Consider the following 25,274-nt stretch of genomic DNA (forward strand, 5'->3'; position numbering starts at 1 on the left):
GTGTACTCCTCAATGCCATCGGAAGAATCCTGGAACATGTTACAGTCTGTGAAAGCAAAACAGTCCTGTAGTTTAGCATCTGCTTCATCTGATCACTTTTTTTATAGACCGAGTCACTGGTGCTTCCTGCTTTAATTTTTGCTTGTAAGCAGGAATCAGGAGGATAGAGTTGTGGTCCGATTTACCAAATGGAGGGCGAGGGAGAGCTTTGTACGCGTCTCTGTTCTGTGGAGAACAGGTGATCTAGAATTTTTTTCCCTCTGGTTGCACATTTAACATGTTGATGGAAATTTGATAGAACTGATTTAAGTTTCCCTGCATTAAAGTCTCCGGCCACTAGGAGCGCCACCTCTGGGTGAGTGGTTTCCTGTTAGCTTATTTCCTTATACAGCTGACTGAGTGCGGTCTTAGTGCCAGCATCTGTCTGTGGTGGTAAATAAACAGCCATGAAAAGTATAGCTGAAAACTCTCTAGGCAAGTAGTGTGGCCTGCAATTTATCACAATATATTCTACTTCAGGTTGAGCAAAATCTAGAGACTTCCTTAGATTTGGTGCACCAGATGTTGTTTACAAATATGTACACCAGCACACTGTTTTTACGTGGTCCATCTAGATGGATTTAGTGACCTACAGTTTTTTTTACATGGACAGTCATTTCTCTAGATTTAGCGACCAATAGTTTTTACAAGTGTAGCTTTTAATAGTGTAAAGACAGGTTAGTTATATATTTTCCTGTCCCCTCTCTTTTGGGGTTTTCTAGCGATTGTAGGCTATTTTCAAATATTGAGATAGTGAAAAGCATCTAAAATAGGCCTTAGTCTGACAGCCGCAAATCAACAATCAGCTATTTGATATACTGAGAGCACTGGCCAAATTGTGGCTTCCAGTCTGCTTGTCAGAATACATATATATATATTTCCCTCTATATGGCTCTCGTAACTTTAATGTGCATGGAGAGGAACAATTCTCTTGCCTAGAACACACAACAACAAGCTGACTAGGTAAATACAGTAGGTAAACTGTTTTGCTATGGGGTTTTCCAATTTTGTTTTAATAAATTACATTACAAGAATAGTAGCAGTGGAAAGTTCCATCCTGAGTGATTAAGTAGAGACTTTGAATGACTTTGCCAGCAGCTACAGTAGACTAGACAGCGCTGTCTGAGTGGAGAGCAGCAGGTGGTGCTCATTATAGAACGCTGCAGGTGGTGCTCATTATAGAACGCTGCAGGTGGTGCTCATTATAGAACGCTGCAGGTGGTGCTCATTATAGAACGCTGCAGGTGGTGCTCATTATAGAACGCTGCAGGTGGTGCTCATTATAGAACGCTGCAGGTGGTGCTCATTATAGAACGCTGCAGGTGGTGCGCATTATAGAACGCTGCAGGTGGTGCTCATTATAGAACGCTGCAGGTGGTGCGCATTATAGAATGCTGCAGGTGGTGCTCATTATAGAACGCTGCAGGCGGTGCTCATTATAGAACGCTGCAGGTGGTGCTCATTATAGAATGCATTCATCTGAAAATCGAACTGTCAGTAAACAATCCTGCATGTCAGTTCAGTACAAACAGCCCACTGAGATTTCTATTGCTGATCTACGCTGATTTCAAAAACAACCTCTCCAGAGTCCATATGACGGATAACTTTCACCCCTGCATTTTAGTTATTTAGCAGATGCTCTTATCCAGGGCCCAGTTTCCCAAAAGCATCTTGAGGCTAAGTTCACCTTTAGAACATTCTTTGAGCTGTTTCCCACAACCAGTTATTTTTGTTGCACTTGAAAACGCTTGTAATCTAACTCCTGCCTCATATCACTTGTTGAACAGCTAAGTGCATCATTAGATTATTTTTTGCCCTCCCGCATCACTTTATGCACAGAAGATCTCTACTAAACATAGAATCACATGGTTTAACCATCTCTCTGTGACGCTGATGACTTCAGAACAAAGTTGACTACAAACACAAAGTTGAGAATGTCTTTGCAATTGACACAAACAAGTAGGAGTGTGCCGATCTCGTCATACTCTTATTCTTAATAATATCCATTTTATTTCACTTGATTCTCGTAATCACATTTACTTGTGATCGGAAAACCTGGAAGTGACCTTTAAATGCTGGTTAAGCCTATACCTCATATGTCCTATCACTCAGAGCTCATCTCAGATCGCATCGTCATGTTCCATCAGTCATTCACAGACATTGTTTAAAGGTAAACGACCCAGACAGATGAAAATGCAGCGTTCCATTTCTGTTGATCCTATCAGTATTGACACATAGCAGCCGTTCTCTCTGCTTGGTGTTTAGGGAAACGCCTGTTACTTCTTTTTAAAAACACTCCTAAGTCTAAATTCCATCGCTATCGTGAAACCGGCCCCATAGCGACCTTCAGTACAGTTACCATGTCTTAATTTGATAATCCTGTTGTTGCAGGAATTTTCCTGCACTACAGGAAATACAAACTTGTAGTGTATTCGAGTTTTAAAAAGGCTTCTAAAGTATGTCATTTCCACTTTGAAATGTCAGACTTCATTTGCCCTAATGAAAAATGTATCAACCATACAAAAAATGAAATTAATTATAATCCACATAATAATTCACATTTCCTGTTGCTGCAGGATTATTTCCCTAGTGTGAAAAACTGGGTCAAATTAAGATATGGCATCTGTAAATGCATTAATGTTATAATAGCTAGGTGAGACAACCACATACTACAGTCAATATACACAATGCAAACATTAAATTCCAGCTAATCAATGGAAATTTAGTTTAGCAAAAAAATATATGTTTATACACATCTAAAATCTGGGGAAAAGTACTATTGAAGATACCATAAGCAATCATTTATGATGGGAAAACAAATGTTGTGGATATAGCGTTTTGGAAATAAACTTTCATTAATTCTTAAACAATATTGTCATCTCACCTCTTAGCTTTGGTGTCATGTTCCCCAGAGAGACTCATTTTAGAGACAGGACCCCCCTCCTCTTTCTCCCCAGAGAGACTCATTTCAGAGCACTGACCCCTAAACAGAGATCCAACATGTAGGTTGTGGTTAACACAGTGACAATTAATTACTGACCGTCAATTGTTCTCTTTTATTCATTATCTAAAAAACTAACAAAGAGTCACTAACAACAACCAAAATGAAACAGGTAGTTTCAAGAAGGGTTCTGAAACACACTCATGGTGTTGTCCCCTAGAGACGGGAAACCAATGCTTTTTGATCCCCTTTGGGGCTTTCCCCAAATTGTTCCAGGAAATGGTTCATTACTTGTAGCATTTAAGACCGCTAGTCAGGAATAAATATGAACATGTTTGATGTTTATACAGACTTGTTTTCCCATTACATCCATCCAAATGTAACAGGGCAATGAATAGGTGACTTGTTTTCCCATTACATCCATCCAAATGTAACAGGGCAATGAATAGGTGACTTGTTTTCCCATTACATCCATCCAAATGTAACAGGGCAATGAATAGGTGACTTGTTTTCCCATTACATCCATCCAAATGTAACAGGGCAATGAATAGGTGACATGTTTTCCCATTACATCCATCCAAATGTAACAGGGCAATGAATAGGTGACTTGTTTTCCCATTACATCCATCCAAATGTAACAGGGCAATGAATAGGTGACTTGTTTTCCCATTACATCCATCCAAATGTAACAGGGCAATGAATAGGTGACTTGTTTTCCCATTACATCCATCCAAATGTAACAGGGCAATGAATAGGTGTGAGTGTTAATATACAACATTTAGTTTGATACATATACTTTGCTCATTTCAAAGCTGTCACGATGTGCGCAACTGGTTGAAGGTAAGTCAGGTGCAGGAGAGCAGAGAGCAGGAGAGCAGAGATGGGTGATAACAGGTGCACTTTATTCATTTATTAAAGGCAGCTAGAAGGCTGAACCCAAAAGACAACACTAAATCAACTGATATTATCCTAAAATCCTTTCCCTCATTATTGTGTTGCTTTGCTCAACGGACATGGGGGTAACCTATGATACTATGGTATTAATATTGTGGCAGAAAGAGGTGCAGGGCAGTGAATACAGTCGCTGGTGAAAATGACAACCACCCTACACATCGCAGCCACTTGGTGGGACTTGTGTCACTCTGTATATTATTATGGGTGAGGCCTGAGATGGAATGTGAAGCTAACTGAAGCTGGCTAACTTTAGAAAACCAGTATATCTAGCTTGCATCATAGTACACCACTCAGGTCACGATCAGGTTTCAGCATCAACCAGGCATCAACAACCGAGTCCTAGGCCACTACCTGGGTCGTATTCATTAGTTTACACCGCAGCCACAAGTTTTGCAACGTTGCATAAACAGCGTAAAAAGAGTTAACAGTAGATTAGAAAGAGAAAATGTTTGTTTGTTGTTTGTTGTGTTTTAAGCCTGTTTTGAGAAGACAAGCCTGTAGGCATTTGATACATTAGATCCCCCGCATCTAATTTACATCTAATACCATTTTAAGGAGAGTAGGCCTATTATAACACTCTGTCAACATACTATATGAATACACATAACAATATTATCAACTATATGAATACCCATAACAATACCATCACCTATATGAATACACATAACAATACCATCACCTATATGAATACACATAACAATATCATCACCTATATGAATACACATAACAATATCATCACCTATGTGAATACACATTACAATCATCGTCTTACCTTTTATCTCTGTCTCAACAGAAGCAGTCTGAAATGATCATTACTTTTGTTTACTCAACCCACTTACATATCAGGTTCTGCCTCTCTCTCTCTCTCTCTCTCTCTCTCTCTCTCTCTCTCTCTCTCTCTCTCTCTCTCTCTCTCTCTCCCTACCTCTCTCTCTCCCTCCCAACCTCTCTCTCTCTCCTCCCTCCCAACCTCTCTCTCTCTCTCCCTCCCAACCTCTCTCTCTCTCTCTCTCCCTCCCAACCTCTCTCTCTCTCTCCCTACCTCTCTCTCTCTCTCTCTCCCTCCCAACCTCTCTCTCTCTCTCTCTCTCTCTCTCTCTCTCCCTACCTCTCTCTCTCCCTCCCAACCTCTCTCTCTCTCTCCCTCCCAACCTCTCTCTCTCTCTCCCTCCCAACCTCTCTCTCTCCCTCCCAACCTCTCTCTCTCTCTCCCTACCTCTCTCTCTCTCTCTCTCCCTCCCAACCTCTCTCTCTCTCTCTCTCTCTCTCTCTCTCTGTCTCTCAACCTCTCTCCCAACCTCTCTCTCTCTCTCACTCCCTACCTCTCTCTCTCTCCCTCCCTCTCTCTCTCTCTCTCTCTCTCTCTCCCTCCCAACCTCTCTCTCTCTCTCTCTCTCCCTCTCAACCTCTCTCTCTCTCTCCCTCCCAACCTCTCTCTCTCTCTCCCTACCTCTCTCTCTCCCTCCCAACCTCTCTCTCTCTCTCTCTCTCCCTCCCAACCTCTCTCTCTCTCTCTCCCTCCCAACCTCTCTCTCTCTCTCTCTCTCCCTCCCAACCTCTCTCTCTCTCTCTCCCTCCCAACCTCTCTCTCTCTCTCTCTCTCTCTCTCTCTCTCAAACACACACACTCACACACATATGCATACACAGCCAACCAATGGGAAAAAATACCAAATTAAGTAAATTAAACAGACATGTACAGAAACATCTCCTTGACTCAAAAGTTCTAAGAAATATTATATTTTAGTGCCAACTGGTATTGTATTCTAATGACATCATCATGATATGTCAATGGAACTTTCATTTGAGGCATTAGAATGTACGCAAGAGACATGATTGTGTAAAATCTATGGCAATGTAGACCAGCATAAAGTACAACAACAGATCTATGGCAATGTGGACCAGCATAAAGTACAACAACAGATCTATGTCAATGTAGACCAGCATAAAGTACAACAACAGATCTATGTCAATGTAGACCAGCATAAAGTACAACAACAGATCTATGTCAATGTAGAACAGCATAAAGTACAACAACAGATCTATGTCAATGTGGACCAGCATAAAGTACAAGAACAGATCTATTTCAATGTAGACCAGCATAAAGTACAACAGCAGATCTATGTCAATGTGGACCAGCATAAAGTACAACAACAGATCTATGTCAATGTAGACCAGCATAAAGTACAACAACAGATCTATGTCAATGTGGACCAGCATAAAGTACAACAACAGATCTATGTCAATGTAGACCAGCATAAAGTACAACAACAGATCTATGTCAATGTAGACCAGCATAAAGTACAACAACAGATCTATGTCAATGTAGAACAGCATAAAGTACAACAACAGATCTATGTCAATGTGGACCAGCATAAAGTACAAGAACAGATCTATGTCAATGTAGACCAGCATAAAGTACAACAGCAGATCTATGTCAATGTGGACCAGCATAAAGTACAACAACAGATCTATGTCAATGTAGACCAGCATAAAGTACAACAACAGATCTATGGCAATGTGGACCAGCATAAAGTACAACAACAGATCTATGTCAATGTAGACCAGCATAAAGTACAACAACAGATCTATGTCAATGTAGACCAGCATAAAGTACAACAACAGATCTATGTCAATGTAGACCAGCATAAAGTACAACAACAGATCTATGTCAATGTAGACCAGCATAAAGTACAACAACAGATCTATGTCAATGTAGACCAGCATAAAGTACAACAACAGATCTATGTAAATGTAGACCAGCATAAAGTACAACAACAGATCTATGTCAATGTGGACCAGCATAAAGTACAACAACAGATCTATGTCAATATGGACCAGCATAAAGTACAACAACAGATCTATGTCAATTTGGACCAGCATAAAGTACAACAACAGATCTATGTCAATGTGGACCAGCATAAAGTGCCAGAACAGATGGACACCCTCGAATTCAGTAAATTCTCAATGACTTTATCGCCAAGACCTTGCATCCCTTCCTTGAGTACAACAACAAATCCATGATAGAGTTGACTTATGTAATCATGCCATATAGTGGGCTAGTCATTACAAATCAGTAAGGACAGACGTGGTAACGACAACTTGTGGTAACGACAATCTTTTGAATTTCTGATTATGTTTAATTAATGTTTTACATCTTTCAAATCTGCTATTAAATATTTATTCAACTGTAATTGAGTCAAAGTATAGATACCTTAATAACAGAAAATGACTAAAGTAAAAGTGAAAGTCAGCCAGTAAAATACTACTTGAGTAAAAGTCTAGAAGTATTTAGTGCCAAATATACTTAAGTATCAAAGTTGAAATCAAAATAATTTCAAATTCCTTATATTAAGCAAAGCAGACGGCACAACATTATGGAGTAAAATGTATTATGTATTGTCTTAAGGAATGTCGTGAAGTAAAAGTAAAAGTAATCAAAAAATATATGGTAAATAGTGAAGTACAGATACCCCCAAAAATGACTTAAGTAGTACTATAAAGTATTTATCCTTAAGTACTTTACACCAGCATGTAGAAGGACAGAGAAGCTCAGTTCTGGTGACTTTTCAAAAAGGACATTCTACTGCAAAATGAATGGAGATACAAGGATGCTAAACGCCATCTAAAACATAGCTTCCTCCTCCAGAAATGAGCCCAATAACATCAGGGTAATAATGATGTTTAAATTATTTGAACATTTTGCACCATGCATATAGCCTGTATTGATGGTTGTCGTGGAAATGTCCTCTATTTACCAAAACATGAGAGCAAACCACAACACAAGTCAGAGTTAGTTATCACAAAGTCCATCTTTAATTATATGAGCTCCATCGCAACCCTGTGACTCACAGATCAATTCAGTGTCTATAAGTGAATTCTCTGAGAGTCCCTTACACATTGCAACTGAGATCCTTTATAGCAAAGACACACATAGCCAGACAGCATTGGCATATAATTTATCGTTCTTTTTTTTCAAACTCAGAACCATAAACCAATCCTCCATATCGACAGGCATATATCAAATCCATCCTATCTTGACAAGATCACAGAGACACACTGACTGGCACACACACACGCTTGACCTCTCCCCTCTCTCCGGCCCAAGCAACTTAGTCTTGACATAGAACAGATGCTGCAACCCCGCCACAGTATTATACAAACACATTCTGATGAGAAGTAACTTACAAACATATGATGAATATAAAACATCTTACCTATGTTACCAACCAATTCTGATTATTCCCCAACATGGTCTATTACCAGATGTACTCTTAGCAATAAGCATGATCACCTGTAGTCCAACTGATGGAGCATAGTGACTAGAAATACACAGGCTGAAGCATGGGGTTTGTATCTGTATCTTCCCCATTGAACACAACATCCTGATTGTTATTATTATTCAGTATCGTTTTTTGTTGTAGTTTTTGTTTCTATTACAAAGTATATAATCGCCCTTTTAAGATGCCATTGCCCCTTTAAGAGCTCTGTTGAAAATCTGCCTAAATCACGCTAGAAACTTTGGTTGTAACTGCATTTGTAAAACGATGCCACAACGCAATTGAAGGATTATAGAGATAAACGTGTTCGCAATGGAAAGCTTCGATCCCCACTCTTTTTCTTAACTAAGTCCAAAAACTGCTTTCAAAAGTGTTTCCTCCGTGATTACATGAAGAATTGTTTTGGGTTGACTGCTTGCATACTGACCTACAAAGGCAAAGAGCAGTAACAAGTAACAGTCAAACTGAAGATAAAAATGGCTTTAAGGTTGTACTGCTGTCCAGCCAAACATGTTGTGAATGATAATGTACTGCAGTCCAGCCAAACATGTTGTGAGTGATAATGCACTGCTGTCCTGCCAAACATGTTGTGAGTGATAATGCACTGCTGTCCAGCCAAACATGTTGTAAGTGATAATGCACTGCTGTCCAGCCAAACATGTTGTAAGTGACAATGCACTGCTGTCCAGCCAAACATGTTGTAAGTGATAATGTACTGCTGTCCAGCCAAACATGTTGTGAGTGATAATGCACTGCTGTCCAGCCAAACATGTTGTGAGTGATAATGCACTGCTGTCCAGCCAAACATGTTGTGAGCGATAATGCACTGCTGTCCAGCCAAACATGTTGTGAGTGATAATGCACTGCTGTCCAGCCAAACATGTTGTGGGTGATAATGCACTGCTGTCCAGCCAAACATGTTTGAAGTGATAATGTACTGCTGTCCAGCCAAACATGTTGTGAGTGATAATGCACTGCTGTCCAGCCAAACATGTTGTAAGTGATAATGTACTGCTGTCCAGCTCACTGACATTTCCTTCTAGAATCGCACCTTGAGCATTTTTTCCCAAAAGTTAATCTTCACAATTGAATAAATGTCCTTTCCTTTCTATATTCCTCCCGTTTTAATCCCGTTTTCCCGCTCTGACGTCCTTTTCAAGTCCTTTTCTGCCGTCCATGACGATGTTAACTCTTTCTTAGCTAGCTCCACTATGCCCTTGCCTCGGCTAGTAGTACACTGTGCTAACATTCACCTAACCTGTAGGACAGAAAATGACATTTTAACCAGTTGTAAAAAACAACTTCTTCCAGATAGAATAGTTCCTTTAGATTCAAACGTACTTGTCACATAACAATTCAATAATGATGAGACAGGAGACAGGAATCAGTTCAACCATTTATCTGGAACATGATCATCTCAACACATACAAACCCCCATGATGCTCTGCAGCACAACCCCAATATACAACAAATACATACATAAATAAGTCAATGGACACGAAACAAACTCATAGAGGAATTGAAATGTTCAGTTCTAGAAAGTAGAGCTATGGGATAGTCAGAAAGGTCAGTATGTTTGATACCTGGTTACAGAGGTGACATAACAAGCATAAGGTCCATTATAACACAGTGAAGTAGGACCATGGGATAGAGTCAGAAAGGTCAGTATGTTTGATAGCTGGTTACAGAGGTGACATAACAAGCATAAGGTCCATTATAACACAGTGAAGTAGGACCATGGGATAGAGTCAGAAAGGTCAGTATGTTTGATAGCTGGTTACAGAGGTGACATAACAAGCATAAGGTCCATTATAACACAGTGAAGTAGGACCATGGGATAGAGTCAGAAAGGTCAGTATGTTTGATAGCTGGTTACAGAGGTGACATAACAAGCATAAGGTCCATTATAACACAGTGAAGTAGGACCATGGGATAGAGTCAGAAAGGTCAGTATGTTTGATAGCTGGTTACAGAGGTGACATAACAAGCATAAGGTCCATTATAACACAGTGAAGTAGAGGTGGGAGCTAAAAGCAGACATGGACAGTGAGATGGTGTGAGGAGGTCAGGGGTCAAACACTAGATCAGGACATGGTCGAAATGGCAGGGCTGGAAATAGAGACAGAGACACATTCTGATTATGGCTCAGACCTGACCTGAGACACCCAAACAGAAGATGCCATAGCAAAGTCCTGACCTGAGACACCCAAACAGAAGATGCCATAGCAAAGTCCTGACCTGAGACACCCAAACAGAAGATGCCATAGCAAAGTCCTGACCTGAGACACCCAAACAGAAGATGCCATAGCAAAGTCCTGACCTGAGACACCCAAACAGAAGATGCCATAGCAAAGTCCTGACCTGAGACACCCAAACAGAAGATGCCATAGCAAAGTCCTGACCTGAGACACCCAAACAGAAGATGCCATAGCAAAGTCCTGACCTGAGACACCCAAACAGAAGATGGCATAGCAAAGTCCTGACCTGAGACACCCAAACAGAAGATGCCATAGCAAAGTCCTGACCTGAGACACCCAAACAGAAGATGCCATAGCAAAGTCCTGACCTGAGACACCCAAACAGAAGATGCCATAGCAAAGTCCTGACCTGAGACACCCAAACAGAAGATGCCATAGCAAAGTCCTGACCTGAGACACCCAAACAGAAGATGCCATAGCAAAGTCCTGTCCAGTAGGCTATATGGAATTTCCTTTCATCAAAATCCAGAACATTGACATGAGGCATCTGTCAATAAAAAGTGCCTTTATATCTTTAGTGAAAGTATGGAATTCCTTCGTGTTACTAACATCATAAACATAAAACCTTTTAAACTGCTCATTTGTATTATACCGATCTAAAAATCTCAACGCAACAGGCAACACTTTCAAAGATTTTACTGAGTTACATTCAATTGAAAATAAATTCATTAGGCCTTAATCTACGAATTTAACATGACTGGGAATACAGACATGCATCTATTGGTCACAGATACCTTAGTATAAAAGTAGGATTGTGGATCAGAAAACCAGTCAGTATCTGGTGTGATCATCATTTGCCTCATGCATTGCGACACATCTCCATTACATTGAGTTGATCAGGCTGTTGATTGTGGCCTGTGGAACGCTGTCCCACTCCTCTTCAATGGCTGTGCAAAGTTGCTGGATATTGTCAGGACCTGGAACACGCTGTCGTACACGTCTGTCCAGAGCATCCCAAACATGCTCAACGGCTGACATATCTGGTGAGTTCTCAGGCCATGGAAAATATATTTTCTTTTTTCAGCTTCCAGGAATTGTGTATAGATCCTTGCGACATCGATCGGGCTGTGCATTATCATGCTGACACATGAGGTGATGGAGGCGGAGGAATGATACGATAATGGGTTCTCATCATGGTATCTCTGTGCATATAAATTGCGATTGATAAAATGCACTTGTGTTCATTGTCCGTAGCTTATGATTACCCATATCATAACCTCACTGCTACCATGGGGCACTCTGTTCACAACGTTTACATCAGCAAACCGCTCGCCCACATGACACCAGCTTCTTGATATGCCACAGTGGTCAGGTGGATGGATTATCTTGGCAAATGAGAAATGCTCACTAACAGGGATGTAAAACATAGCAGCTTTTTGTGTGTATGGAACATTTCTGGGATCTTTTATTTCAGCTCATGAAACATGGGACCAACACTTTACATGTTGACTTTATATTTTTGTTCAGTGTATTTACAGGAATAAACTGGCCCAAACTGGTGTGTGTGTGTATTCAGTGTATGTGTGTGTGTGTCCAAGGTGTGTGTGTCAAGTGTGTGTGTGTCCAGTGTGTGTGTGCTTCCAGTGTGTGTGTGTGTGTGTGTGTCCAGTGTGCGTGTCCAGTGTGTTTGTGTCCAGTGTGTGTGTCCAGTGAGTGTGTGTCCCAGTGTGTTTGCGTGTGTGTGTGTCCAGTTTGTGTTTGTATCCATTGTGTGTGTATCAAGTGCATGGGTGTCCAGTGTGTGTCCAATGTGTTTGCGTGTGTCCAGTGTGTGTATTTCCGTGTGTGTCCAGTATGTGTGTGTGTGTGTGTCCAGTGTGTGTGTGTGTGTCCGGTGTGTGTCCAGTGTGTGTGTTCTAATGTGTGTGTGTCCAGTGTGTGTGTGTGTGCATCCAGTATGTGTGTGTGTCCAGTGTGTGTCCAGTGTATGTGTCCGTCCAGTGTGTTTCCAGTGTGTGTCCAGTGTGTGTCCTAATGTGTGTCCAGTGTGTGTCCAGTGTGTTTCGTGTGTGTGTCCAGTGTGTGTGTGTCCAGTATGTGTATGTGTGTCTGTAAAGTGTGTGTCCAGTGTGTGTGTGTGTGTGTTTTTGTGTCAGTGTCCAGTGTGTGTGTGTGTCCAGTGTGTGTGACACAGTTATTTATATTCTTATTTTATATTTTATTAAAATATTGTGTTGTGTTTGATTAGGGACACTGAAGAGTCATCATAAACCCAAAACCCTGGATAGAGGGGCTCAGTGAATGTGGTGTAGAATGTGTTCAGGTGGGTCAGTGTGTCAGAGGAGACTCTGTAGAAGGACAAAGTGCCGGCTGGCCAGTCCAGATACACTCCTACTCTGTGGGAGCTGGAGGGGGGGACGTCTATGAGAGTGGTATTACAATTGTGCCTGGCAGTGTAACTGTTGTCAGAGCAGAACAGACTCCAGGACTTGTCATTCCATCCAAGTCCACAGTCCTTACCCCCTCCGCTCCTGTTGATTCCTTTATATGTCACTCCTATAACCGGCCATCCCCCACTCCACTCTACCTCCCAGTAACAGCGCCCAGTCAGACGCTCTCTACACAGCACCTGTCTACAGACCTCAAATCTCTCTGGGTGGTCAGGATACGGCTGCTTCTTTCTCCCACATGTCACCTTTCTGTTCTCCTCAGACAGAGAGAGGAGTCTGTTTACTGTGTTTGGGTCCAGTGTGAGATCACAGACATCTGATGGATGAAACCAGACACAATATTAGAAATCATCATCATTCACATTAGAATGTTTTTGGTACCCCTTTTTCTCTCCAATTTCGTGGTATAAATTGTTTAGTAGCTACTATCTTGTCTCATCGCTACAACTCGAAGGACGAAGGTTGAAGGTCATGCGTCCTCCGATACACAACCCAACCAAACCGCACTGCTTCTTAACACAGCGCGCATCCAACCCGGAAGCCAGCCGCAACAATGTGTCGGAGGAAACACTGTGCACTTGGCAACCTAGGTTAGCGCGCACTGCGCCCAGTCCGCCACAGGAGTCGCTGGTGTGCGATGAGACAAGGATATCCCTACCGGCCAAACCCTCCCTAACCCGGAAGACACTAGGCCAATTGTGCGTCGCCCCACGGACCTCCCGGTCGCGGCCGGTTACGGCAGAGCCTGGGCGCGAACCCAGAGTCTCTGATGGCACAGTGGTTAAGGGCTCTGTACTGCAGCACCAGCTGTGCCACCTGGGAGGCCACATTAGAATGTTAACTCACCTTTCACTAATTCATTTAATGTAGATGTTTCTAGGTATCAAAAGGAGATGTTAAGGTAACTTGAGACTTTTGATTGATCAACTGTTATACTGTATGGTAATATAAAACACACTTATGCCCATTTAATCACACACACACACACACACCAGGATGCATGCATGAACACTCACACATTTCTAATGTAACACAAACACGCCACACAGATAGTCCAAGCAACTCTTTGTAAACTTTGGTGTCCCTGATTTCTGCTTCTGTAGAACTACAGCTGATATTTAATATGTCCAAGTAATTCATGATGGTGGTCTTTCACTTATCTTGAATTAAGACTTATTCTTAGTCAAATTCTTCACAGCAGTCAACACTTACATTTTCTAAGCCCAGGTTTCATTGCGTACTCTCCACCATGATCCACACTGTAGCGGTAAGCAGAAGAACATACAGTCATTGAGGGATACACGTGAACTCTCTCTCACTCACTCACTCTCTCACTCACACACTTTGTCCAAGTGGTGGTAAGAATGTTTGTTTTAACTAGCCTGTTAAATCAAACGTGTCTGATATGAACATTGACATAAATCCTCTACACACTTGAGTTTCTCCAGTCTGCAGTGTGGATCCTCCAGTCTAGTAGAGAGCAGTCTGACTCCTGAGTCTCCTGGGTGATTGTAGCTCAGGTCCAGCTCTCTCAGGTGTGAGGGGTTTGACCTCAGAGCTGAGACCAGAGAAACACAGCCTTCCTCTGTGACTAGACAGCCTGACAGCCTGCAAAGATGAAAATCATATCATATTACTAATCCCCCTATTTGAAGAAGTGATGTTTTCTGACCAATTCACTTCATGTATTAAAGTAGTCAAACGTTTAGTATTTAAACCCGTTGGTTGATTTTGCAGTTTGGTTGTGTTTGGGGTTGTGTTTGGGGTTGTGTTTGGGGTTGTGTTTGGGGTTGTGTTTGAGGTTGTGTTTGGGGTTGTGTTTGGGGTTGTGTTTGAGGTTGTGTTTGGGGTTGTGTTTGGGGTTGTGTTTGAGGTTGTGTTTGGGGTTGTGTTTGAGGTTGTGTTTGGGGTTTTGTTTGGGGTTGTGTTTGAGGTTGTGTTTGGGGTTGTGTTTGGGGTTGTGTTTGAGGTTGTGTTTGGGGTTGTGTTTGAGGTTGTGTTTGGGGTTGTGTTTGGGGTTGTGTTTGGGGTTGTGTTTGGGGTTGTGTTTGGGGTTGTGTTTGAGGTTGTGTTTGAGGTTGTGTTTGGGGTTGTGTTTGAGGTTGTGTTTTGCCCAATAGTAACTGAATGGTGGATGGTGACTGGATTAATCTTCTGTTTAAGTGAGTAGATAAAATGTTTCTAAACACTACTAAATGAATCATGATGATTCCCTGATTAAGGAAAATCATGAATCAGTCATGAGAAATGATGAATCAGAAAGTGACAGAGGCTACAACAAAACATGCCAACCTCTCACCATTACCATTTGGGGTGGCAGGGTAGCCTAGTGGTTAGAGCGTTGGACTAGTAACGGAAAGATTGCAAGTTTGAATCCCCGAGCTGACAAGGTACAAATCTGCCGTTCTGCCCGTGAACAGGCAGTTAACCCACTGTTCCTAGGCCGTCATTAAAAATAAGAATTTGTTCTTAACTGACTTACCTAGTAAAATAAATAAATTACCAATAACAGAGGGGGTATGATCTTTGTGCCTCAGTAACTTTCTCATTCATCATCATTCACAATTCATTCATAATCATGGTAGCATCCACATCAATGTAGAAGTGTTCAGAAACATCATCTACTCTTACTGACAATACAAGTGAAGTGACTCCAAAATGACACCATTTAGTTTCCATTTGAAAAACATAATCCACAACACAACCAAAGCAAACCACAAATGCATTCAACAAGTGTGTAGAGTCACAAGGTTGATGTGATCACTGTGGGTCCAAATGATTCCATTTTTCAAATGGGAAACTAGACACAAAGTGTTTTCATTTCTAAACAGTAACACAGATCGAATGTATGAAATATCCTCAAATAAAAGGTGACATTATATACTGTTGCCTAAGATGAACCATTTGATCTCAAATCCAAAATGCTGGAGCATTTTACAAACATATATGCTGTGGACTATGTGTGCTTGGTAAACACATCTGGATCTGGTGAACAGTTCTCACTTTTATTTGACTCGGCAAATCAGTTAAGAACCAACTCTTATTTACAACGACGGCCTACCAAAAGGCCTCCTGCGGGGACGAGGGCTGGGATTAAATTATTATTGTTTTTTAAATTAAAAACAATATATATATATATATATATATGACAAACATACATCAGGAAAAGGGAGACACCGCAACACTGGGGCTGAGAAATAGGCAGTTTCAAATGGGTATGTTTTTTAGCCAAAAAAACAAATACTGCCCCCTACACGCAAAAGGTTAACAAGACAAGTCAGTTATTAAGAACAAAATCTTATTTATATTGACGGCCTACTAAAAGGCAAAAGGCCTCCTGTGGGGACGGGGGCTGGGATTAACTATAAATATAGATATAGATATAGGACAAAACACACATCATGACAAGAGAGACACTGCAACACTACATAAAGAGAGACCTAAGACAACAATATAGCAAGGCAGCAACACATGACAACACAGCATGGTAGCAACACAACATGGCAGCAGCACAACATGGTAAAAACATTATTGGTCTAGATTTAACTTTAGCCTGCAGCTTTGATATGTGCTGAGAGGACAGTTTACTGTCTAGCCATACTCCCAAGTACTTGTATGATGTGACTACCTCAAGCTCTAAATCCTCAGAGGTAGTAATTACACCTGTGGGGTGAGGGGCATTCTTCTTACCAAACCACATGAGGTGTTCAGGAGGTGTTCAGAACAACGTTATGGACAGAGAAAGCTTGTTAAACACTAAGAAAGCATTGTTGTAGAGCGTTTCACACAAAATCTGGTGAGGGGCCAGCTGAGTATAAGACTGTATATAGAGCATATACATGGATGAGAGAGCTTCCTACTGCCTGAGCTATGTTGTTGATGTAAATTGAGAAGAGCGTGGGGTCTAGGATCAAGCCTCTTTCTGACTTTATACACTGCACTCTGAGAGATGTAGTTAGCAAACCAGGCCAAAGACCCCTCAGAGACACCAATACTCCTTAGACGGCCCTCAAGAATGGAATGGTCTACCTTATCAAAAGCTTTGGCCAAGACAATAAAAATAGCATCACAACATTGCTATTAATCAAGGGCAATGGTGACATCATTGAGGACCTTTAAGGAAGGTTGTAATAACAAATCCATAACCTGAGTAGAAACTAGATTGCATTCCAGAGAGAATACTATAGACATCAAGAAAGCCAGTAAGTTGATTATTGACAAGTTAGGATCAGCTTGATCTCCCCCTCTTGTTGACCAACTACAGGAATACTGACCTCAGAGTCTCCAGTTTACAGTGGGGATTCCCCAGTCCAGCAGAGAGCAGCTCCACTCCTGAATCCTTCAGGTCATTGTTACTCAGATCCAGCTCTCTCAGGTGTGAGGGGTTTGACCTCAGAGCTGAGACCAGAGAAGCACAGCCTTCCTCTGTGACTAGACAGCCTGACAGCCTGCAAAGAGTCAAATCATATTAAAAACACACTGCTATTCTTTGGTGTTGAAAATAGTGGCAGCATATTTTTTCAACACATTCACATATCAGTGTCCTGAAACCTGCCATATCTATTCAGAAATGAATGTATCATTATTATAAATGATCATAATATTGCTTGAAGAGAGACAAATGTGTAGTTCACTGTCAAAGGAATTTAACAATTCCTATATATATATTCATTAACCAATTCAATTTAAATCACTCTGTCTGTTTCTAAGAATTTGTAAGATCGTCATTTGCCATAAAATAGACAGAGACCAGTCTATCAAAATTAGCCAATAGCATTTATTCTCGAGAGCGCTGCTCATAGAACCATGTACAACAGCTTATATATCACATATGACGTCATAGGTTATAAAATGTATCTCCTCCTCTCGACCAGGACAAAGCAGGTTCAAAAGTTAATTCCAACTCACTAGCGCACATACCTGACACACACTATATCTGGATTAACTCCTGAAGTCTCACCAGAGTTTATTACCACTTAGCAGACAGTTCCAGATAAGGAAAACCTGGAGGGGCTCTCGCTGTCTTATTTGATCGCCACAGAGTTATAGCTGAGTCGGTTCAAACATAGGTTAATGACCCTCTTTGCTTACTTTAGACACACACACATACATTCCTCCCTACACAATGGTTATCATTTCCAATTACCCCTTATCCATGCTACATAACCTCTTTCTTAGGAACTAAAATTATTAATCAGATACTGTAAAACAGGGTAGAGTTTAATTAGTTATAGTTCTATTTAAATGTAAATATTGTTTAGTCATTATTCATAAAATTCCTAACATTCACATATTTGAGTAGACTGACCAGACCAGTTTAAAAAGCAGTATCAGTTAAAAGACAGACAGTGAGGTATCAGATTTAGATTGGTGTGGACTGTATACTCAGTACATATCTATTTTGACAGTGAAGATAACATTTTAAATGTGGATCTGTACTCCAACATTTTGGATTTGAGGTCTAATGTTTCACATGAGGTGACAGTATATAGTGTCACCTTTCATTTGAGGGTATTTTCATACATATCTGTTTCACCGTTTAGAAATGAAAGCCCTTATGTATCTAATCCCCCTATTTGGAGAAGCCATAAGTATTCTGACCAATTCACTTATAGTGTATTCAAGTAGTCAAAATAATTGTATTTGGTCCCATATTCTTTCTTTCTTCAATGACTACATCAAGCCTGTGACTTGAGAAAGATCATGAATGAATCATTAATAATAACGAGTGAGAGAGTTACAGAGGCTACAACAAAACATACTAACCTCTCACCATTAACCTCTAATTAAAAGGTGACATCCTGTACTGTCGTCTAATGTGAAACATTTGATCTCAAATCCAAAATGCTGGAGTATAACACCAAATTTAAAACTGTAAACTTCAATGTAAACACACATATGATTTGGACTATGTGTCTGGTAAACACATGTGGATCTGGTGAACAGTTATCATTTGTTGACCAACTACAGGAATACTGACCTCAGAGTCTCCAGTCTACAGTGGGGATTCCCCAGTCCATCAGAGAGCAGCTTCACTCCTGAATCCTTCAGGTCATTGTTACTCAGATCCAGCTCTCTCGGGTGTGAGGGATTTGCCTTCAGAGCTGAGACCAGAGAAGCACAGCCTTCCTCTGTGACTTGACAGCCTGACAGCCTGCAAAGAGTCAAATCATATTTAAACCACACTGCTATTATTTGGTAGTGAAAATAGTGGCAGTATATATTTTTCAACATATTCAGATACATCAGTGTCCTAAAACCTGCCATATCTATTCATAATTGAATGAATGTATCATTATTAGAAATGATCATATGGCTTGAAGAGAGAGAAATGTATTGTACAAATATCTGAGTAGACTGACCAGACCTTCACCTCTGATGTTAGCTTTAAAAAATAAAATTTTAGTACTTCTTCAAATGGGAGAACTAGGTCCATGAAGTGCTTTCATTTCTAAAAGCTAAAACATATTTTTATGAGTACCTTAAAAACAAAGGTGACATTCTGTACTGCCGCCTAATATGAAACATAATATCTCAAATCCTAAATGCTGGAGCATAGAGACACATTTAAAACTCTAAACTTCACTGTCCAAACAGATATTGTGTGGAATATGTGTGTCTGGTAAACACATAGTGGATCTGGTGAACAGTTGTCACTTGTTGACCAACTACAGGAACACTGACCTCAGAGTCTCCAGTTTACAGTGGGGATTCCCAAGTCCATCAGAGAGAAGCTTCACTCCTGAATCCTTCAGGTCATTGTTACTCAGATCCAGCTCTCTCAGGTGTGAGGGGTTTGACCTCAGAGCAGAGACCAGAGAAGCACAGCCTTCCTCTGTGACTCCACAGCCTGACAGCCTGAGAAAGAGATCATCATGATTTCACAAACACACTGTTCATTTAAAACCAGTAGTGTAGAAGGACAATGACAGATCCATTTGGTTTATTCTACCAAACAACATATAGATTTACCTTCCGTCTCCCTGAATTGTATTGTCGTATTGTTATACAATTTGAACACCAATGCATTGATTCAATATATTTTTGGGAAGAAAGTGAACATTTCTTCCTGATGATTAGTACTTAAATGTATTTGTATTTACTCACAGAGCAGATCTGGAGGCTTTGACCACTGGCAGCAGCCTCAGAAGACCTTCCTCTGATCTGGAGTATTTCTTCAGGTCAAACACATCCAGCTCCTTTTCTGAAGTCAGCAACACAAAGACCAGAGCTGACCACTGTGCAGGTAAGAGTTCATCACTGGAGACACTTCCTGAGCTCAGGTACCTTTGGATCTCCTCCACTAGAGAATGGTCATTCAGTTCATTCAGACAGTGGAACAGATTGATGCACCTCTCTGGAGAGGGATTCTCACTGATCTTCTCCTTGATGTAATTGACTGTTTCTTCATGGCTCTGTGAACTGCTTCCTGTCTTTGTCAGTAGACCTCGTAAGTGCTTCTGATTGGACTCCATTGAGAGGCCCAGAAGGAAGCGGAGGAAAAGGTCCAGGTTTCCCGTCTCACTTTGTAAGGCTTTATCCACAGCACTCTTGTAGACAGTAACTTCAGGCTTCAGTAGACAATCGTTGCTGAACGTTGATTGAGGTTCGGCCATTAGATTCTCATTGTTGTTGCTGAATGAGAGGAACACATATACAGCAGCCAGAAACTCCTGAATGCTCAGATGCACGAAGCAGTACACCTTGTCCTGGTACAGCCCACATTCCTCTTTAAAGATCTGTGTGCACAATCCTGAGTACACTGAGGCTTCATTGACATCAATGCCAGCCTCTTTCAGGTCTTCTTCATAGAAAATCAGATTGCCCTTCACAAGCTGTTGAAAAGCCAGTTTTCCCAGTGACAGAATGCTTTCTTTATTCCAGTCTGGACCTGTCTCTTCTTTCCCAAGATACTTTTCATTCTTCTGTTTAGTATGAAACACCACAAGGTGTGTGTACATCTCAGTCAGAGTCTTGGGCACCTCTTCTCTCTTATGTTTCAGCATGTCTTCAAGGACTGTTGCAGAAATCCAACAGAAGACTGGAATGTGGCACATGATGTGGAGGCTCCTTGATGTCTTTATGTGTGAGATGATTCTGCTGGCCAGGTCCTCATCACTGAATCTTCTCCTGAAGTACTCCACCTTCTGTGGGTCATTGAACCCTCGTACCTCTGTCACCTGGTCAACACACTCAGGGGGGATCTGATTGGCTGCTGCAGGTCGGGTAGTTATCCAGAGGAGAGCAGAGGGAAGCAGGTTTCCCTTGATGAGATTTGTCAGCAGAACATCCACTGAGGTTGACTTGGTGACGTCACAACAGATCTCGTTGTTCTGGAAGTCTAGGGGCAGTCGGCACTCATCCAGACCATCAAAGATGAACAGAACTTTGTTCTTGTCGTGGTTGGAGATTCTTGATTCTTTGATTTCCATTGAGAAGTGATTGAGAAGTTCAATCAAAGTGTGTTTTTTCTCTTTCATCATATTCAGCTCCCGAAAAGGGAATGAAAATACAAATTGGACATCCTGATTTGCTTTTCCTTCAGCCCAGTCCAGAATGAACTTCTGCACAGAGACTGTTTTTCCAATGCCAGCAACTCCCTTTGTCAGCACAGTTCTGATAAGTTTGTCTTGTCCAGTTAAGGGTTTGAAGATGTCATTACATTTGATTGCAGTCTCTGGTCTTGCTTGTTTCCTGATTGTTGTCTCAATCTGTCTCAGCTCATGTTCATTATTGACCTCTCCTGTTCCACCCTCTGTGATGTAGAGCTCTGTGTAGATCTTATTGAGAAGTGTTGGGTTTCCTTGTTTAGCGATCCCCTCAAATACACATTGAAACTTCTTCTTTAGATTAGATTTGAGTTCACGTTGGCAAATCACAGCAAGTTCATCTGAATGAAGAAATAACACAGATGATATTAATGTTACGTCTGTTTTAATACTGTAGGACTGTGTTATAAGGTGTACATTATAGGAGGATATTAATGTTACGTCTGTTTTAATACTGTAGGACTGTTATAAGGTGTACATTATAGGAGGATATTAATGTTACGTCTGTTTTAATACTGTAGGACTGTGTTATAAGGTGTACATTATAAAACATTATTCTCTTAACTGCCCGTATAAATGTGTAAATGATTTCATAATGCATTACACACTGGAGTGACTGATTATATTATTATTATTCATATTGCAGACAGTATCATTAATGTTGTCTATCTATCACTGTCTTTCTCTCTCTCTCTCCTCTGTCTCTCCTGTCTAAATTAATCAACACATCCCTGCTGGTACTGTACTTGATGAGGTCACTAGGTGTTGTGTTAAGGCTTCTACAATATAATTGAGTTACATGGCTACAATAGCTGTACTTTAGTTTCAGCTTTTAAATGTTTGTTGTAAAACAGCATTCAACATGAGGCAGACAGCTCTTACTTTTCTCCAGTGTGTCAGCAAGCTCCTTCTGGTTCATTTTCCTCAGGATGTGCAGTGTGATCTTCAGAGCCCCCTCTCTGGCACTGCTCTCCTGCTTCTCATCTTCAGCATCCACTTCCTCATCCTGCTTCTGACTCTCAAAGCCTTGTGGGAGTTCTGGACTAAGAATCCTCTTGTACCTCTTCAGCTCGTTGTTCACAAATGTCATAAAATTCTCTTCAAGCAACTGAAATAAATTAAGTAAATAATTTAAGCAAGAGAAGAAATACTTTCTCATTAACACATTAATGAATGATTGACAGATCAACTTTACTGGAGGTAAACAAAAACAATTGTACATAACAGGACCACATACACTGAATATGGAGGCCAGGTCTGTTTGATGACTCTGGGAAGACTGACCACTGAGAATCTCTGACTCTGTTATCTCCTGTTCGGTTCTGTGGACAAAACATGAGATTACATTTCCTCAACCAGGGAGGGCACACACACACACACACACACACACACACACACACACACACACACACACACACACACACACACACACACACACACACACACACACACACACACACACACACACACACACACACACACACACACACACACAGGGAGGGAGGGAATGTCGTGTTTGTTTAAGATTGCTTTAGGACTATGAAAATGGGAAAAAGCTTATTGATTTTGAAAACAACAAGAATAAATGGGAATATGGGAGAAATGACTGTGTTTAACTCACTGACCATGAGAGACAGTGTTGTTTAACTCACCGACCATGAGAGACAGTGTTGTTTAACTCACCGACCATGAGAGACAGTGTTGTTTAACTCACCGACCATGAGAGACAGTGTTGTTTAACTCACCGACCATGAGAGACAGTGTTGTTTAACTCACCGACCATGAGAGACAGTGTTGTTTAACTCACCGACCATGAGAGACAGTGTTGTTTAACTCACCGACCATGAGAGACAGTGTTGTTTAACTCACCGACCATGAGAGACAGTGTTGTTTAACTCACCGACCATGAGAGACAGTGTTGTTTAACTCACCGACCATGAGAGACAGTGTTGTTTAACTCACCGACCATGAGAGACAGTGTTGTTTAACTCACCGACCATGAGAGACAGTGTTGTTTAACTCACCGACCATGAGAGACAGTGTTGTTTAACTCACCGACCATGAGAGACAGTGTTGTTTAACTCACCGACCAGGACCCGTGAGTTCTTCTTACCTTTGTTCAGTAGAATAATCTCCCTCTCTGAAGTCTATAAATTTATCCATAGACTTGTCACTCTTCATGGACACACAGCTGGGTACAGGAGAGGTTGGTCTCTCCTGCTTGATTGGACTTCAACACAACAGAGACAAACATTACATCTCTCATCTACTCTGACCTCAGAGGGGGAAACATAATAATAGTTTCATTCCAAATCGCTATATATCCATTTTCAGAAAAGTTGGTAAATTAGATGTTATTGTTTAAAGAAATTATAAAAGTGATAGATATGTTTTTTACTAGCTAATCATGACATGCGATTGTTTAATGACAGCCATGTGTTTGTTTTAAATCAAGACAAATAATCATGTTTTATTGCAAAATGTCATATGTCTGCCTCACTTTCAGAGAAATAGTACTGCTCGGTTTTATACAGTCAAATGTTACTGACTGGCTAGATTCAGTCTTATGTAGCAACATTATAAATGGTGTTCGTTTTACATTGGATTAAAGTAGAAACTCAGAGCTAGAAAATGTTATCAGACACTACAGTTGAGGAACAATGGGAAAGTAATTCTGCTTTGGAAGATGATAAACTTGAAACCTCACTTTTCAGAAAATGATCCTTGAATGTTTTGGTACACCTACTGGAGAGCTCTTCTTTGTCTACAGTGGTGTCACCCATCTAAATAAACATTTATATATAATGAACTAAATGTATGGTGTTTTTGGTTTATGACAGTTTCATTGTTTTATGTTATACATGGTTATTTCATGCTTGTAAGTGGTAAAATGAATTAGACAATTTAACATTTTGCAATTCTGGGTAACTCCTACTTTAGTAAGGAATTACCAATTATTCAGTACTACTGCAGTTGCAAAATAATTCCAATAGATAGTAGCATAAGACCATGAATGACATTTCAGAAGATTAGTGTAGTTCTCTCCCTGGCTACACCACCACTCCCCCTCACAAGAAAACTTCTGCGGGGGCTGTGTCCTGTCCCTTTCCATACTGCTAATGCAAGAGGACTTCTGCGGGGGCTATGTCCTGTCCCTTTTCATACTGCTAATGCAAGAGGACTTCTGCGGGGGCTATGTCCTGTCCCTTTCCATACTGCTAATGCAAGAGGACTTCTGCGGGGGCTATGTCCTGTCCCTTTCCATACTGCTAATGCAAGAGAACTTCTGCGGGGGCTATGTCCTGTCCCTTTCCATACTGCTAATGCAAGAGGACTTCTGCGGGGGCTATGTTCTGTCCCTTTCCATACTGCTAATGATAGAAAACTTCTACGGGGGCTATGTCCTGTCCCTTTCCATACTGCTAATGCAAGAGGACTTCTGCGGGGGCTATGTCCTGTCCCTTTCATACTGCTAATGCAAGAGGACTTCTGCGGGGGCTATGTCCTGTCCCTTTCCATACTGCTAATGCAAGAGGACTTCTGCGGGGGGGGGCTATGTTCTGTCCCTTTCCATACTGCTAATGCAAGAGAACTTCTGCGGGGGGGGCTATGTTCTGTCCCTTTCCATACTGCTAATGCAAGAGGACTTCTGTGGGGGCTATGTTCTGTCCCTTTCCATACTGCTAATGCAAGAGAACTTCTGCGGGGGCTATGTCCTGTCCCTTTCCATACTGCTAATGCAAGAGGACTTCTGCGGGGGCTATGTCCTGTCCCTTTCCATACTGCTAATGCAAGAAAACTTCTGTGGGGGCTGTGTCCTGTCCCTTTCCATACTGCTAATGCAAGAGAACTTCTGCGGGGGGG

At 41.2% G+C, this 25,274-nt stretch overlaps 1 protein-coding gene and 1 long non-coding RNA gene across 2 annotated transcripts in view; both read right to left on the bottom strand.

The window, feature by feature from the left end:
- The window catches only part of LOC109876334 (NACHT, LRR and PYD domains-containing protein 12-like), a 111,888-nt gene that overhangs the window by 85,390 nt on the left and 1,224 nt on the right, over positions 1-25,274 (bottom strand). The window contains exons 2-3 of the mRNA XM_031820556.1: positions 23,524-23,640; positions 22,648-22,732 (exon numbers count right to left, since the gene is read on the bottom strand). Of these exons, the coding sequence (XP_031676416.1) occupies positions 22,648-22,732; positions 23,524-23,640 (202 nt within the window). The remainder of the gene's footprint in view (positions 1-22,647; positions 22,733-23,523; positions 23,641-25,274) is intronic.
- LOC116371665 (uncharacterized) lies at positions 9,598-14,121 on the bottom strand. Its single transcript, XR_004208975.1, has 2 exons — positions 14,074-14,121; positions 9,598-13,177 (listed from the first exon to the last, which is right to left on the bottom strand). It is a non-coding gene; the product is annotated as an uncharacterized LOC116371665 (long non-coding RNA).

This window comes from Oncorhynchus kisutch, unplaced genomic scaffold (genome assembly GCF_002021735.2).
Source record: "Oncorhynchus kisutch isolate 150728-3 unplaced genomic scaffold, Okis_V2 scaffold3489, whole genome shotgun sequence".
Classification (NCBI taxonomy): domain Eukaryota; kingdom Metazoa; phylum Chordata; class Actinopteri; order Salmoniformes; family Salmonidae; genus Oncorhynchus; species Oncorhynchus kisutch.